The sequence below is a fragment of the Rhipicephalus microplus genome, chromosome 6 (genome assembly GCF_043290135.1).
Source record: "Rhipicephalus microplus isolate Deutch F79 chromosome 6, USDA_Rmic, whole genome shotgun sequence".
In the NCBI taxonomy this organism is placed as follows: Eukaryota; Metazoa; Arthropoda; class Arachnida; order Ixodida; family Ixodidae; genus Rhipicephalus; species Rhipicephalus microplus.
In genome coordinates this window covers 77,947,901-77,965,897 of record NC_134705.1, presented here as the reverse complement: position 1 = coordinate 77,965,897, position 17,997 = coordinate 77,947,901, and the positions used below count along the sequence as shown (strand labels likewise).

Genomic DNA, 17,997 nt, shown 5'->3' with positions numbered 1-17,997 from the left:
GAAGGTCGCAGCTTGTATGTGTTTGTCTCTCATTTCATCTACCGCAATAAATAGAAATTGCGGTTTTACGTCCAAAATCCAGGATATGACTTTTAGAGACGCCGCAGTTGAGAGATTAGAAAATCTTGACAATCTGGTGTTCTTTAAAGTACACTGACATCGCACAGTACGCTCGCTTTTCTGATTTTGCCTCAATCGAATGGTGAGTGCCGTGGTTAGAATTGAACCCGTAACCTTTGGGTAAGCAGCCGAGCACCGTAGCCATTGTTCCAACTCAGCGGACACCTCATTTGCCGTCGTATTCGCGTTTTTTACGCGAAATCAGGTATCCCGGTGACACACAAATCAACGTCAACACTTCAAAGACTCTTCCGCGATCGATAGACATGCCTCTAAGTTTAAAATTTGCTAGACAAGCCCACAAATGTGCTGTAAATATTGGCCGTACTGCTAAGTTGAAAATTCTTAAAAAGAGTGGACTATAAACATGAAGCGAATCTAATGACTGATTGTGATGGAACGAAAAGACCCCAAAACATAAAGGCTAAGAGGATGGTTAGCTATGCAAAATAAACTTCTTCGAAGTGCCAGTGCCATCTTTCATACTAATGTGAACCAGAGAAAATGTAAAGATTGAACTAGATAAATTCACTTGTTTGGGTACATATACAGCACAGCACCCCTGTAGCATCACGCAACGTTTGCCCGCAGTGCCCTCTCCTTTGTAAGTTACCTCATCCTCCCCACTCCTATTTTTTTCGTCTTTTTGTTTCAACAAGTTCGGTTAGATGTGCTTTGCCTGTGTACCTACTATTTTTTTCTACAAGAAATGTAGCCGGTATAATGGCTGCAATGGTGCAGTACGACGGCTAAAATCGTGCTTACGGCGTTGGCGCTTTGTGCAAGACCGAATGTACTTTTGAACGAATGTGTACATGCTGCCCCAATAAAACCGAAAACGTAGCCTGGCGTAGGTTTTAAATAAACCGGCGTATGCAGACTGCGGATCGGCATGGAAAGCAGCACATATGCTGGCACCGAGATGCGTGGGTATGACGAGTACCCGTTTGTGGCCGTCAGGGTGTTAATATAGGAGATAAAGTATTCCATCACGATTGGCCAAGTGAGAGGCTTGTAGGTGCAGCGCTCGAGATGGCGGGCGGGCGAGTGTTTCAGATAGGTAATCCATCAGAGGCGCAATCCACGAATCTTTGCACTGCTCCGCAGCCATGTCGATAGGCCCTGATAGTGGAAGGAAGTTGCCTTGGATGTAGACACTGGCAATATCAGTAGAAAAAGGCGAACGCGAAAGAGCATCGGCATCAGCGTGCTTCTAGCTTAAGCAATAAATGACACGGATGTCGTACTCTTCTAGCCGTAAAGCCCATCGTGCCAAGAGTCCGGAGGGATCCTTGAGGGAGGATAACCAGCAGAGTGCGTGGTGGTCGGTAACAACATCTACAGGGCGTCCGTACAGATAAGGCTGAAATGTCCAAATGGCACAGATGATCGCTAGACATTCTTTCTCAGTTACCGAATGATTTGCTTCTGTTGTAAGAGTGCGGCTCGCGTACGCCACAACATATTTTTGGTAACCAGGCTTTGTTTGGGCGAGTACGGCGCCAAGACCGACACCGCTAGCATCCGTGTGGATTTTTGAACCAAAATGACGCGGTATGGTTGGTGTTGTAAGCAGTTCACGGAGTTTCGCGAGTGTACTGTCGCAGGCTGAAGACCACGCAGATAGATTACGGTCTCCCGGAAGTAGGTCTGTCAGAGGTGCCATGATCGAGGTGAAATCCCGGACGAAGCAGCGGAAGTATGAGCAAGGCCCAATGAAACTACGCAGGTCCTTGAGAGACGCGGGCCTCGGGAACTCGCGAACAACACGTAAGCTTACAGTACGTAGCTTGGCGGAGTCTGGGAGAACGCCACCCTTCGACACGACGTGTTCGAGAATGGTCAGCTTGCGTGCTTTAAAGTGACACTTCATCAAGTTTACTTGGAGGCCTGCTGCAGAGAGGCAGCGTAAACCCTGTTCCAAGCGACGAAGGTGCGTGGGAAAATTGGGCTAGAATACCAAGACATCATCTAAGTAGCACAAAGACGTGTTCCATCTTAGGCCTCGTAGGATAGTCGCCATCATGAACTCAAGTGTGGCTGGCGCATTGCATAGGCCGAATGGCAACACGTTAAATTCGTATAAGCCGTCCGGTGAAGGCAGTTTTTGACCTATCATACGGATTCATGGGCACTTGCCATTACCCAGAAAGTAGATCAAGAGAAGAAAATAAATGTGTGCCTTGTAAAGAGTCGAGGGAGTCATCGATCCGAGGCAAAGAATAAACATCCTTCCGTGTTATTTTGTTTAGAAGATAATAATCTGCGCAAAAGCGTGTCGTTCCATCTTTCTGCTTAACTGAAAGAACCGGCGATGCCCGAGGGCTGTTTGACGGTTGAACGACGCCTCGCTTTAGCATGTCACCTACTTGTCATCGATGACACGGCGTTCAGCCGTCAAAACAGGCTATGGTCGATGCCGTAGTGGTGGGTGATTACCTGTGTCAATCTGGTGGCATACAGGAGATGTTCGACCTAAAGTAGTGCTGTAACTGTCAAAAATGGCCGAAACTTGTCAAGGATGCTTAAAAGCTCACACCTCTGTACAGGGCTTAGGCCTTCGTCAATGACACAGTTGACAATGTTGGCAAAGGGTCATTCATGGAACTACAGGAGAGGGCGCTGACTTCCGATTATCCATCAGGAACGTCAAGTGTAGCGATGGCTTCGAATGATTCTATTGAACAGACACATTCACCCCGAAGCAGCGTAGTCGTGAATGGGAACGGATTCCCTAAGGGCACGTTGGTTGCACCACCTTGAAGAGTAAAGAGAGCGATTGGGAGCCGTGATAGGTGGCGATGAACGAAAGCAGTGGAAGGTGTGAAGAATGCAGTACCGTCGACGTCGGCGGAAAACGACCCAGGGGCGAAGAGAGTAGTGCGCGGAGGGATCTGGGTGTCGTTACTAATGACCAACTTCGCGTAGAAAGAGCGATTCACCAAGGGGACACCAAGGGGACAAAAAAGACGCGGGCGCAATCATTGACGGCTTGAAGGGAGGAGGAAACAGCAAAAAGGAGAAGGCAGGGAGGTGAACCAGAAAGACACCCGGTTGGCTACCCTACACTGGGGGATTAGAGAAGGGGACAAGAAAAACGAGAAAGAGGATGGGAGAGAAAATCTGAACCTAAATTGATGTCGTGAAAACAGTGTGGGAGTGCTACGAACTGCACTGTGTAAGGTACTCCATGAATTACAAGTCTGGTGGTACATGCGGCCACAGACTGCACAGGCTGTGCAGCGGTAGTATGAAGACACTAACACAAGTAAGGCGTTGTCACTTTTCGAATTGAACGGCAAACTTTTTCGGTCATGACAGAAATGGTGGCACCTGTATCAATAAGGGCCAGTACGGGCACATCATCAAGAACGACATTAATTCCATTCGGCTGCGAACAAAGAGGGCTTGAGCTTGGCAACAAGGATGCAGTTTTTGCCTCAAGAACTGCGTCATTTAGTATTCCGCGTCGATTGTAGGGGAGCGTCGGTCCATAGGGGAAGGCGAGCGACGACGTGGAGATGGAGATCGGCGATTAGAAGCTGGTCGGTGGCTGGGCTGAGGAGGATGCAATTCGTGGTCTGAAGTGTCGGGAGCGTACGTGTGATCATACTCATATGGACGAGGGTTTTCATGTGAGTGGAGTGGGTGGCGGAGGCACAGACGTGCAACATGTACGGGTAGACCACACGAAATGCAGATCAGTCGGTTGTCGGCAGTGTGCCACTGATTAGGGACTTGGTGGACATGAGTTCTTGGCGGCTGGGCGGTATAAACAGGAACATGCAGTGGAGGCGGTGTTCGGAACGGCTGTGGTCGAGGTCGTGCAGCTGCTTCGGCGTACGTCAATGGTGCATTGTCTGGTGGCACCAGCTACAGAGGAAGAACCTTAGGCACTTGGTCTTGTGTAATAGACCATAGTGTGGGACTAAGCGGCGCACTGCATTCTAGTAGGCCGGAGATGAGCGAGAGTTGGAGGGCAACTTCTTCGCGCACAAAATATTTGATCTGCGAAAGGAAGACGAGATCTCGTGAGAGAGTTAGGGCAGACATCGATTCTTGATGTGGGACAGCACGGCAGGTGACAAGACGTTGCCGGTGGAGCTCATCATAGCTTTGGCAGAGCTCGGTAACTTGGGCGTTTGTAGCAGGGCTTTTTGAAATCAGCACCTGAAATGGGTCCTCATCGATACCGATCAAAATATGCTTGATGCGGTCCACCTCAGCCATGTTCGCATCGACTCGTTTGCACAAGTCAATGACGTCGTCTGTGTAACAGGTGAAATCCTCACCAGGTAGCTCTGATCATGACTGAAGACGTTCCTCCGCATGAAGTTTGCGAACAGCAGAACGACCGATGATTTCACTGAACTTTGTCTTGAATGCTGTCTATGTTGGAACGTTGGTTTCATAGTTCCGAAGTCACAAGGGGGCAGTGCCACTGAGGTAAATGCCAACAGTGGCCAGTCTCGTGGCTTCGTCTCATTTCTTCAAGATACTACCAAGTTCATAGGTACCCAGACGGTCATCGATGTTGTGATTGTCAGTGCTGCTGAATATGGGCGGGACCCCTGACGAACCGCACCGGAGCACACGATGGCCTGGGGAGCCATAGATGTCGGGCTTGTGGCAGATGTAGTTGTCATGGCGGCAGGTCGAGTCCGGCTTCGCATTTCCAGGCTTGTGAAGAGACCCAGAAAACCCCACCAAATATAATAAAGAACTCTGACAACCAGAACTGTTGAGACCAGGTAGGATCGTAGGCCTAGCCCGTGAAAGCGGCCACAACGTCCGTGCAGAGCATCTCGTGCTTAGCTTCATGACTTCCACTGTCTTTACACTATCTTGCAAGCATATCTAAATGAAATAGAACATTGGCAGGATGAATTGATGTTGAACCTGAATACCAGTAAATGTGCTATTCTCGTTTTTCCTGTCCAAGATGCTGTGCACCTATCTAATAATTACAAGCTTCAAGATATCACTTAAGTACAATCATTGAAATATCTTGAAGTTATGTATAATGAACATCTCAATTGGCGCCCTCCCAATGAATACATCACGACAAAAGCAGTACGTGCGATGGGCGTATTGCGGAGGTTAAGCAATTTTTTGTAGATCAGATATGAAAAGGAAGGCACTTTTGATTATTTATAAAATGTATGTCTGACCTGTGTTAGAGTTTGGCTGCGTTGTTTCTTCTGGTGCGCCAGCCTACAAAAGTCGGCTGCTCGTACTATTGGAAAGAGAGGTTTTATGGCTCTGCTTAGGACATCCAAAGTATACTGCGAATGCAGTGTTATACCTTGAAGCACGTATACCGACCCTATTATGTTGCTTTAACATTCTTACTGTGAAGACCTTTTTTACTACTATATGAATCATCGTTGAACCCTGAACAAATTATTTTTATTTCCAATTCTGACCTATTCTTCTTCTTGCATTGGCCCAGATTTCACAAACCACAAATAGTGTTTGTTCGATCGTTACTAAATGTACAAGTTCGTGATCTGATTTCTTTACCTGAGCAACAAATTTCTAAAAAAAAGTTTACCCTGATATCTTCCCAACCCACGCTAAGCTATTACCTATTGGTATTTTAAATGGTTTATTGCAGGACTATTTAAGTACTCTGCCAACAAAGGTCATTATTGCAACGGACGCATCGCAATCAGATGAAAAATTAGGCGTTGGAATATATTGCCCCGTACTTGATTGGTCATTTTCACTTCACATACCAGATTTTCTTCCTGTCTTTCTGGCTGAATTTATGGCAATAATGTTAGCTTTGCGAAAGGTAAATACTTTCGTTCCAGTCGTAGGAGTCATAACTGATTCATTATCAGTGTGCTCTTCTCTATCCTCATCCAGTCACTCACCCTTACTTAAACTTTTTAAATCATTGGCTCCCTGTCACCTCCGAAGTACTCATTTATTCTGTGCACCAGGGCACAAAGGTTTGTTGTTGAATGAAAAAGCTGATTCTTTTGCGAAGGCATCGCTTTCGACAACCTTCATTCTTATTTTCTCTCATACAGTACACATCACGGTGGCGCGATTTCGCACACTTAAAATCAGGCAAAATTTATCAGACCCTGCACTTACGGCTTCTCCGGAGTACAAACACTTGTTATTTCCCTGGCACAGTGAACTGCCTAATTCAAGGATGATGGAAGTTGTCATCACAAAATTTGGTTGCCGCGTTACCTCCCTCAATTATTACTTGCATAGATCAGGTATATTGAATTTCCCTATGTGCATTAACTCTAATGAAGAGGAAACGATCAGTCATTTTTATTACATTGTCGCCATTTTGATTTATTCAGGCAAAGCATTCTAGCGCCACCTTTCCAAAAAATGGGCTTGCAATTATCACAACCTGATCTTTCGTTTGATCTCTACTTTGGGTTTCAGCCACAGGGATGTTTTATTCGCCGTTCAGGAATACATCGCTACGACTAAACGATTTTATTGCTAAACTACGGTCTCATAATTTCTTTTTTACTTTTTTCTGCCAATTCCCAATTCACATTTTTAATCAGAATTAAATAACAAAAGTTTTTTAGGAATGATGCAATGATACATGTATCGGGCAAATTCATTTAATAATCGGCCAATCCCTTCCCTAGGGTTTGAGCAACACCTCCTCTAGATAGATGCCTGAGGAATGGCTCGCGCTCCAAGCGGAGTTAGCCTGCCTTCAGTTTTAAACAAGCTTCGCGCGGTGGCGCTCGCGACCGACACTATCATCACGGCAGCGGACGGTACCAGCTAAGCGTTTTTCATCTGCGGCCCATAGGGGCGCGGCAGTAGAGAGTTGTTCGAGACCTAAAACTGTGCATCACTGTTTCGGAGGCTATGCAAAGTGTTGTGGTGTTGAACCGTCCACCACAGGTGACGATAGTGACTGAGAAGATTTTAAAATGAAGGAGGGAAAGGGTGTGACAGCTGTTTTTCCGCTCATGCGGCAGGCATCTTCCTAGAGGAGGCGTTGGTTTGAGCCATTTACACAGAAAAACGACAACAGCAACAAAAGCATGCTGCTAGTAACACATAATTCAGCTTTACGAAAAAGCTTTACTGACACAAATCAATCTCAACTTACACGATTAAATTTCAGTAATCCATGTATAATTCTTCCCGAGTAACAACATACAATACAAAATATGCACTAAGCGGTTCAAGTACGCACTAGGGACCCAATATCGCTGTCACGTATCTCATAAGGGCAAAGATTAAGGTTGTCCCAAATATTTTTTCAGTATGTACGTTTCGTTTGAAAGAGTGTAAAAAAGTAGGTGGTGAGGGGCATGAAGATGATCTTTTTCGCTTCAAATTTATTCCGCCCTTGCAGTTTTAATAGGTCACTCAATTTTTGTTTTCCAGTAGGACGTTGTTCTCCACCGAACACATTTGCAGAAAAGCCGTTAGAATTTGTAGAATATATGACCTCTTTCGAAGGAGCAACAGCTGACCTAATAGACGTAAAACCAAAGGCCTTGAAAAAGATCTTGAATACACGCCGAGCAAGTGCGCACCCCTCCCGCTTCCGTAAGCGCCGCAGGTGTGTTGCTTCGGCAGCTTTCCTTTTTGCTGGATGTTCATGCACACGCTTACATCGCAAAACCATCGGCGCAAATTGTTTATACAGTGCACTGCCATTCCGAGTGTGCTGAAAGAAACTTTTTTAAATGCTCCGAAAGCGCCGAAGAGTGCGATGACGTGACGTAAGCATCGGCATCGCCACACGCCATGAACAGCTTCTGCTACCACCTGCCCTCACCAGGCAGCGTCTCATGTTCACAATATAGCAGCGTGGCTGACACACGTTCTAGGAGACTAAAAAAATTTTGTCTATAGGCTTCAAATACTTGGTTGCCGTATCATACTGCCGAAAAATCGTTTAAGTTGGCTTTGCTATATTGTCACCAAACAACTGCGTTTATATCACTTTCAGTTTTTGTCTTATACCTCTTAGAAAAAAAAAACATTTACGCCTCACTTTTAGCGTGGGACAGCAAAAGATAAAATTGAAAAACTGAAGATTCAAAGAACCTTGTGCCATTCCATATCCACAAGATTTTTCATCATCTTAAAAAGCATATAACTAGGGCATTGCCCAAAAAGGGCATAAGAGCGCGGATGTCTGAATTTAAACCATTTTCGTAAACCGCACAAGATTCTCGACAGTCGCTGCTTTCAGACCATTAGAGAGTAATTGGTGGAAATGGAGCCTACCTGCAGCATTCGGCGAAAGAATTGTGATTTATTTAACAGCAGTGTCAAAGCAAGGTTTGCGCTATGATTTGCAAAAAGAATAGAAAATACAAACATTCCGTCAGGTATAGCCTTCTACCAGCCAACTTGAAAAATTGATTCACCCTCTGTTAGGTTTCGAGTGAAGAGTGGCTGCCCAACAACGAACATTTGAACCCATGAGTCAACAGCTGTTTTATGTAAGCCATATACTACAGTATGATTTCATCCAGTATGAGCACTGAGCGTGGGACTATATGTAAATGAACCATCTCCTACCTGATGGCGCAGTTCCATATATTGGGACAACAGTCATCAAGACGGCAACGAAACTCGCGTGTGCATTTACCATAGTGAATCTGTAGGTGCATTGATTGACCACTGATTGTGGTCCGTTCAGGCAGACGTGTGCCTTTTTATGGACACTTAAATATCATCCCTGCGGCCAATTTTCTAGATATTAAGAAGCCACAAAGACAAATGCCGTGGCTTTTTTTCCGAATCAGTAGAGCACCTATGACGTTTCGTTTACGCAGGAATCAGATTACTTGGAAGCTATAGTTTACGGAGAGGTTGTAGCTGTTTACGGAGTTAGACATTAGCAAACAAACGTCTTTAAGTATTAGATTGTGGCATCGGCAAAAAGAACTGCTTAAAGGAGGTTTAATATTTACAATGCTGACTCCTTAGCTTTTTTAGCTGACACATAAGATGCCACTTGAAATCTTCACTATATGAGTTGCATGTACTTACGACGTGCGTGTAGTTCAAGTGATTTGCTTGCTTTAGTCATCAATGCCAAAATAACATACACACTTTAAATTTTATTAGGGCATACGAGAGCAGGGTAATAAATTTTCCCGCATATTTTTGTTGTTTGTAAAGCCCTAAGCGGGGGTACAAGAATGATTTTACGTTTTGCTCTCAGTGAACATCGACGATCGTGGCTGCAATAGAACCTCCGATCGCTCATTCAAGAGTGTGACGCCGTTGTGCTTATTTACAATCGTGTGGCCATATAGATGCTCCCTGACCACAGTGGCACTGTCAGACTCGAACTTTTATAGATACATTGAGGGCCCTCTATATTTGTTCTTGAACTTGTCAAGTCACGCACGTCAAGCTTGGTATGCAGGTTCTAAAAGAAGCAATTACTTCCATGACATTAATTGAATGTGCTCAGTGTTGGCCTGGTACAAGGCAATGTCATAATCAATTTTTTTCAAAGTAGACAACAACCGGAAGTGCAGACAGGTTTTTTTCGCTGTTGTTGTTTGAGCGAAGCCTTACGAGGAGCACCAACGACGTTCTGTAAATTATATAATGTGAATATTCAGCGGACTCATCCGGCGAGCGTGTCTGATAGGAAGGTCATGGTCACACTTATCATCGGCCCTCAAGCTAGAGCAGAGACGTCTCTTTAATTGCCAAAACGTCCATGCTATATACGCTGCGATGACTTGCGCTTGAGAAGTTGTCAAACGCATGTTCGCGCAACGTTGTGTGGTGTCGTACACACACATATGTGACTTTATCACTCTGATATCAAAGCAGAAAGGTAATACTGTGACCCCAGTTTACGCTGACTTAACATGACGCTTGTATTTGGTCTCTTTCTGAATCAGTTTAGGATCTGGTGTGAGAAAGTGGTAAAATGCACAACAGGTCTTAGTAATAACTGGTTTCAAATTTCCCACGTGTCGTGGATAACTTCATTGGCTTCCATAGGGATACCTGACCAACAGTAACACGGCTCAAGCCTCACTGCATATTGCGGCACGAACTGCTTCATGCTGTCACGTCCCAATTTCGGATGCCTTGATTGATGTACACTGTTTTACTACCTGTCGCGCTTACCTTGGACGGTGGTCTGCGGCTCAAGCCACACTTCACTGGTGGAAACAAATTCATACACATGCCCAAAACGTAAATTGTTCAGGCCTGTCATGACATGCAAAACGTAATACTTGTACACTCGCAACCTCGTGTGTAGTATTGGCACACACCACGTTATGAAACTAACTGTGAGAGCACCAGGACCTAGAAGGACAGACAGACAGACAGACAGACAGACAGACAGACAGACGGACAGACAGACAGACAGACAGACAGACAGACAGACAGACAGACAGACAGACAGGCAGGCAGATTGTTAGAAAAGACGAAAGTGCCTTTGATTCAATTCTTTGTCTCTTCTTACGCTGTTATCAGTATAACGAACCCCCAACTTGCCCAAAGATTTGCTCTGCATCGAGCTACTGAACAAGTATCCAAGCAACATGGAGTATGCACTACTGTGGAAAGCCAGCCTACCGAATTAGACACATAGAGCAATTGTAAACTCATTCTGTTTTTCTGACGGATGACCTAAGGTGATACCGTAAGCCCACAATATACTCGCGGTATCGTCATAGTTATAAGAAGAAACAAGCATTTCGAATTTCAAGACGTCAATAGGTGACCAGTAAAAAAGCAAGGGATTGTGGGATGCACCGTCTAACACCAGCTTCCGGTTCGCGAAGAGTAGATGACGGCGAACCGCCCTGCCGCAAGCCTCAAAATATTCGGGACTCGCGCGCGTGGCCGCCCGTTCATCTTCGTCCTCAAAAACCATGGTTGGTTTCTCAGCCGTTGGCTTCTCCTACTCTAGCGTGAAAGGCAAACGCAGGTATATTTCCCATGGAACGAAGAAAGATAAATGTGGTGGGCCGCGGCTGTGAAGAAAGCCACAGCGACAGGTAGCCTTTGAGTACGGAACGTTGAAGCCAAAGTGTGCGAAAACCATTTTATCACAGGTACGTGAGTATTCGGCGCTAAAAAAAAGCTTACGCGTAAATTTGCTACGAATATTATATTGATGAATAAATTGTCGCTCAGGCGCGCCTAGCAAAAGTATTATGGAAACGCCCGGGCGAAATCTACCTGTCATACGAGATGAGCGCCGGTTATTGCACCTATATAAATGACAAAAACGCGAAAGCTTCACTCAGGAGCAAGATTAAACGAAGCGCTGGACGAGTCCATTTGTGTTTATCTTGGTGAAACTGTGCGCCATGACGGCACCCAAAGGAAGAAGTGCGTTACAAGCGCAGGGTTTTGATTATTCGGCGCCGTCCATGTCTGACTGTATTGTTTATGTGCCGCAGTGCACTGCAGCTTGACCAAGATCAGCGTTCAATTAAGCATCTGGCTTCGACTAAGAAATGCATCTTATAGCACGCTGAAGGCTAGAAAAAATAACTCAACGCGCTCAATAAGCGTTCCGCTTCATGCCGATCGACTAACGAGTTCGGCCGTAGCAGCGATCCCGAAATGAACTCTTAGCAAACTGCTACAGTCATCCCCATCCCCTGAGATCTCTAAAATGGGGACATTTTATCTGCTCTACCGTATCATACAAGGAAAACTGTTTTGCGTATAGACTGATCTACTAGCCAAACTGACAGCACCCCTGAGCAGCATAAAAGCATTGCACATCATTTTAGTGCCACAAAAAAGCTTTCGGACCATTCATGGCTTTCGTAGCTTGTCATCGCCACAGTCACTGTTGGCAAAAAGAAAATGGCAGCGTATCAACGGAGTGAATGATGGTGAGTGGGGTGAAGCATTCGTCCGTCCATTCGTTCTTGCTTCCGTCCGTCCATGCGTCCACCTGTGTGTTCGTCAATGCGTCCATCCGCCCGTCCATGCGTGTGTCTGTTCGTGCGTCCGTCCCTGCGTTCGTCCATGCATCCGCCCCTGCGTCCGTTCATGCGTCCATCCATGCATCAGTCTGTGTGCCCGTTCGTCCATCTATTCAACACTCCAAGTACAACCATCTCGCATCTTTTTATCATGTATTCGCCAAATAGAAGCACCACCATCCAGCGGGAATTCCTAGGACTAAACGAGAGGTGGCACACGCACACTTTCTTACGGCTTGCGCTTCGTATCTACTTCCCACCTTTAACCACCTCGAGTTTGTTCATGGTATATACTAGTTCATTGTATTCATGGCACTGCGGCTCAACGCTCGGTAAACCTTTTATAAAACTAAGGGGGTTACATTCATCGAGTATAACGTAGCAACCCTTTCTTCTTAGTGCTCAATGTACATGCCAATTGCTGCTAATGGAGATCGCAGCGTGCGCGTTCACTAAAAGCCGATTGCTCCTGTCTCTCATTCTTAATTACCAGCCGTTAGCATGTACATTGAGCTCTATTTTTTATTGTTGAACAACGCACAGATGGAATCCCCCACCGGCACCACCTTGGAGGTCAAAATGTAACAATTGTTACACACTAAGGCACTACAAGGGACGAACAGTTGCTGCTATAAGAAGCTTCGCCCCTAAAAAAACTTCTAAAGCACTGACACTGCACGGCGAGGTGCTTTTTTTCAACGAAGCACTAAAAAAATGCGCGCGTACCGCTGCTAACCCGTGTGGTGCGTCGAACCGCAAGCCGTCGTATCCCACACTTCCCTGTAATTGCCCATTTTACCAGTCACCTATTGCACACCGTGTTTATTTTGTAATTTTTTGCTAACATCACTCCAAGCAGAAATCACGTTGGTGACACAGAAATTGAACTTTCACATTCATGAACATCAGTGATATCCTACTCATGCAAGTTATGTTACAAGGAGCAGGAAACTAAGAGTTTCAACATGATTTTTCCTTCTGAATGACGATCTTGCTTACTCAATATGCTTTAGTTATGAAAGTTATTGGAAGTCTAAGAGCCAGTGAATTTTACTCTCAATGGTCCTTGTTGTTGTTTTCGTTCATGTATCACCAATAATCATTGTTCAGCATTTTCCTCTGTTATCATTTTCAGGTGAACAGCAACCACACCTGTATCGTTCACTGCTATTACGTTTCCAGGTAGACTATTGAACGGGTCTGGGGTTGTACCAGCGTATGGTCAACGCCCTCAAGCGAGGTATAGCGTTTAAGTGATGATGAACGTCAAGCTTGACTTATTCGGAGGGACCGAATCTACTCCACTCGGCACCACGCACAGGTGTTCAAGGCGGTTGTTCCCTTCCTTCGAGACAGTGAGACAACCTGCCATACAGGGCGCCCGCTGCCTTCTATATTTTGAACGCCATTTCGCTTTTTGCATTTTTTTGTTTCTCCTAGCCTGTCTTCTCTAAAACTTTGATGAGCTCTCTCCAGTACCCTTCATGCGCTGAGCCGTGCTTTCAAATAGATCTGCAGAAGTTGCGCATTTGCCTTTACTCAACGTCTACTCCTCACACCCCTCAGTTGCTACAAAATATTGACGATGCCTTTTGACAATTCTCACGCTTTGGACACAGCGTTGCCAGCCCATGGTGATGGAAGGAGAGATAGGTGTGAGCAGCCTCTGCTCATCGGCCTCAGTGAGAATGGTGAGCAGCAGCATGTAAAACACCTACCTTTCCCGAGGTGTACAGCTGGCCGGCCATAGGACGAGATTGTGGCGGAGATAGTTGTGGCGGCTTTCGGTGCCTTTACGGTGGTCTGCGGCCCTTACGAAGTGCTGTGTTGCAACATTGTGGAGTGTACATCGTAGACAAAAATAGAACCACTTGGGAGGAATCGGGCATTTGTGCACCCGCTCTGCTCTGGTGGCCTTGCAATGTCTGGTGGTAGTGTGTCGGTGATCACTTCCCCCGCACACGCGTCACACCCCCACAGCACACGTGTCAGAGTTGCCAGTTCTCGCGCGCAGATACTGCACTTCGCACTTTCGTAGAGTCCGGGGCACACGTGTCGGGTCAGGGCGGACGTGAGCACCGTGCCGGTCCGTAGTTGTCTCAGGAGGACCCCCTCGCGCCGCCTCAGCCTTGGGTAGATTTGCCCTATCACGAGGTGCAGCTCAACGCCATCTAGCGGCTTGACGCGGCCCTGGCTCGGCAAAAGCAAACGGAGCAAACTCCTAGTAGCTCGCGCTGGGCCTGCCGTCGTTGAGGTCTAGATAGACAAGAGGGTGTGAAACCCTGCGTGGTGCTCCCACCCTCCCCACGCAGGATTTCCCAAGTTCTCTCTCTCTCTGGTGACCTCAATCAAACCGGAATGTATACTGAATGAAATACATTCGTTTTCCACCGCTTTCCTTCGGTGGGCGACGGACAAAGAAAGTCGGAGGAAAACGGGGCCAATTCCTTGTTTATGCTCCTGTGTCTCTCCGCAAATACTCCGGCGGATCGCTTTTGCTCCGGTGAATTCTCCGCAATTGCTCCGGTGCATCGCTCGACCAAGCTGGTGCAGTGATAATTGTGCGAAGCGTTCTCCTATGTTCGCCGAAAAAGAAATCGTTCAGAGCATCTCATGGATATCAAAATTGATAACAAGCAGCAACAAAGGTTGTTATATACAGAATGGAGTTGTGGGAGCGGTAATCATGTAATGGTTCCTGGCAGTGAACGACACATAGTGAACTCGCGAGTGTTTAGCGACCCAGTGGTCGCTGGTGCAGCGCAAAAATAGTGACTAAGCTCTTCTTGAATTATCTGTGTTATTATCTTCAAGTTGTTCTAATATTGCGTATTGTTTGGTTGATGACCAAACAGGCTATGGATAACAGGCTCATTTTACAGATTTTAAGTAAAAAATTCAGCGGAAATCGCGATAACGGGTTGTTCGTATTTGTGTTTTTTCTTATCAAAACATCGGTAACATTCATCACACCGCTGTATTATTCGGAGAGCTGTTTTAATGTGCAATAATAAAATATAGTGGCGGGTTGATTTAAAACAAGTTAATGACTGGTATAGCTAAGCTTTAGTGGTTGAAAAATAGTTTTTTGTTTTATCAGTAAACAAGAACGGTAATATTCGTCCGCTTTCGTATTGTTAAAAGCCTGGTCAAGATTTAACACTGCATATAAATTACTTTGATCTACGTTGTACGTTGAACCCATGAAGCACTAATAACTGATATCAGCGTTAATTCTTTATATAAACACTGAAGTGAGCTAGAGCGATATGTTCGGTACATACTTTTAGAACGCATACACACACTCACTTTTGTGAAAAAAAATATTTTGATTTTGTAAAAGAAATGACATTAAAGAGTATTTTTGTGGGTCATCGTGCTTTACCGACAAGAAAGAGAGGGGGAAAGGAGCGAACTACACCAGTGACAAGAAACGCGAAAAATATGCAAACAGGTAAAAATCTCGCTCGCCAGCGCGGGTTGCGGAGTGCTCGACGTTTTCATGCAAAGGGGGATAAGAAGAAAGAAAACAATTTGCAGCATGATTGAATGTTATAAAATGAAGGAGACATGGTAGTGAAAGATAGAAAATAGAGGTCACTTTCTCGAAAAACGAGCCCAATTTGCATTGTTCATCTTGAGAGAGAGTAGTGGAACGCTGCTGCATTTTTTCTCTTATAACTCCAGAGGGGATACAAAAAAATCTCTAACTTTTCGCCTATTCACTGTTCTACAATTCACCCTACCCGCAGGCGCTGCGCCATGTACCCTACCGGGGCTCCAGAAGTTATGCGCCTTCTTTTTCTTTTAACCACAAGCACCACCACCAGTCCTGCTGCCATGGCCGTGAATCCGTTTTTTTTTGGAGGGGGAGTATTCCTAGAAAACTGGCGCGGACGTCTTGACGCCTCCACTTGCATCACCTTCTATGACTTCAGGACATTTGCGCGGACGTGTATGTTGAGTGAACTGGTCGACCTTTCTTTATTCCTGTCAATATAGGAAGAAAATGCGGTTAACATAGGTGGCGCGATGTTTGTAGTTTTTATTCCTAATTCATTTCGTTACGTAGTAGGGAACTTTTCTTATTTTGTGTTTGAGGCTGTTTGTTTTGAAGCAATACATGTTAATGCAACAACTATGCTTTAAAAATGTTCACTACAACAGGTATCAAAACACAGTGGGAAGCACAAATTATAAAAAGAAAACGAAAACAAGGCCAATTTCTTTCGAAGACCATTTTGCAAAGGAGAATGAAGGTAGGCTTTTCCTAAACACAGGCCGCAAAAGTACAAAGTGCAAGGGTCTGGTTCGAGCGAAGTTATCATCAATATTATCTGCTAAAATTAGGAAATGATTGGGAGAGCCTATTCTGATGTTGTCTTCAGCAGTACCAAAATTCGCCTAAAATAATAAAAAATGCGTACGATTTGTTCAGCAAGAGTAGAGCAATCGATTTAGGAGTTATGGTAAACTTTCGTCCAGTTCGAACTTCGCGCGTGCGACTTAGTTGTGTTTTTATGGCGTATCGTCTGTATGACACCAGAGTGCATGAATTTTACAACCTAATTTTGAACGCTGTTCCTGTGTTTTTGTGAGTCGACGGTCGGTTTACGAGGCTAGTAATTCTTGTCTACTCGCCAACTGTACATGATTTAACGAGTAGCCGTGGATTTAGTGTCCTCAAACTTGGTGCCTAACGCATGTCTTCCAGTTTTCATGTATAATTGTTTTTTTTTCGCTAAATTAGCAGGAAATAATGACCTCAACCCTCGTGTCTTTAAAGAAGGTAATTAATGGTCCTCGGGGATGATGAACAGCTGTTTCCAAGAGCCATGCTTTCTTTATTTCTGGTGCATCGTCTTGCAGCTTTCTGGACTTTATTTCAAAGCACGGCGCTTCAAACTTCAGTGCTGTTCATTTTGCGTGATTGTCTTTTCTTTTTCCGTTCTATTTTTGGTGGCTTTACAGTAGCACTAACCGCAGAACAGCTTTTGGAGGCGCTCGTCCCAGTTTTAGACGACCTTCAAAAAACAGTATGAACAGTCGAAAGCTCCACCCCTTCGTGCAGGTGTGGAATGTCTGATCATTACGTGCTGTTTTAAACTTTCCTCTTTTCTCTCCTTCTTTGTTCTCTTGTTTCCTCTATGCCTCCCCTTCTCGAAAGAGCAGGCAGGCTTTGTGCCCCTATAGGTGGCAGTTGTCAGCCTGTTTTCTTCTTATTTTTTCCGTCTTCGTGTTGTATGTGTGCCCAAACCAAATAAATAAATTTGCATGCTTGTTTCTAGTCTTCTTTACAAAAATGCTGAGTAATACGAGGAATGGCAGCATATTTTGAATTAATCAAATAAGATCTCAAGTGGTCTCTTAAGTTTTATCTGCTAGAGCTCTGTGAATTATATACACAAGAAGGGTGCAGTGCTTGCATCAAAATTGAGAATGCCTTTATCTAACCGATGCGTGACATGATCAGCATAGAATTAATTAATGGCGGAGCAAACACTTAAAAAATACTGATACATTTCAAATATATTTCGTCCGGACGAAGTAAGGACATTCTTAAAATACTCAGGAGGTGCTCCGTGAAAGCTCTTACAGCCGCAGTGAAAAAATCCGCGATAAATGCTCCGAAATTTCCACGTATTACTCCGGGAAGCCGGAGTGAAAGGCCGGGAAAAATATGAAGCGAATCTGCATGTTACACTGCAAATGTCGTCTCGTCGAAAGACGATAGTCTTGTGTCTGGAGAGAGTGAGTAAAACATTATCTGATGTTCGGCGCAAGAAAATTGGTGAATAGTATTCTGTAGGCGCCACGTTAGCATGCCTCGATCGTGTAGCGGAGGCGAACGAGCGCACCGAGGCACGTTAGACACGAGCGCCTTCTGGCAGTTATCTTCGAAAACGAAGGCGCACGTGCCCACGGAGAAAGATACGCG

At 45.2% G+C, this 17,997-nt stretch overlaps 1 protein-coding gene across 1 annotated transcript in view; it reads right to left on the bottom strand.

The window, feature by feature from the left end:
• Positions 1 to 8,765, bottom strand: part of LOC119168093 (uncharacterized) — a 52,036-nt gene extending 43,271 nt beyond the window's left edge. The window contains exon 1 of the mRNA XM_075865347.1: positions 8,656 to 8,765. Within this exon, the coding sequence (XP_075721462.1) occupies positions 8,656 to 8,728 (73 nt within the window). The 5' untranslated portion in view covers positions 8,729 to 8,765. The remainder of the gene's footprint in view (positions 1 to 8,655) is intronic.
• Positions 8,766 to 17,997: the final 9,232 nt, after the last annotated feature.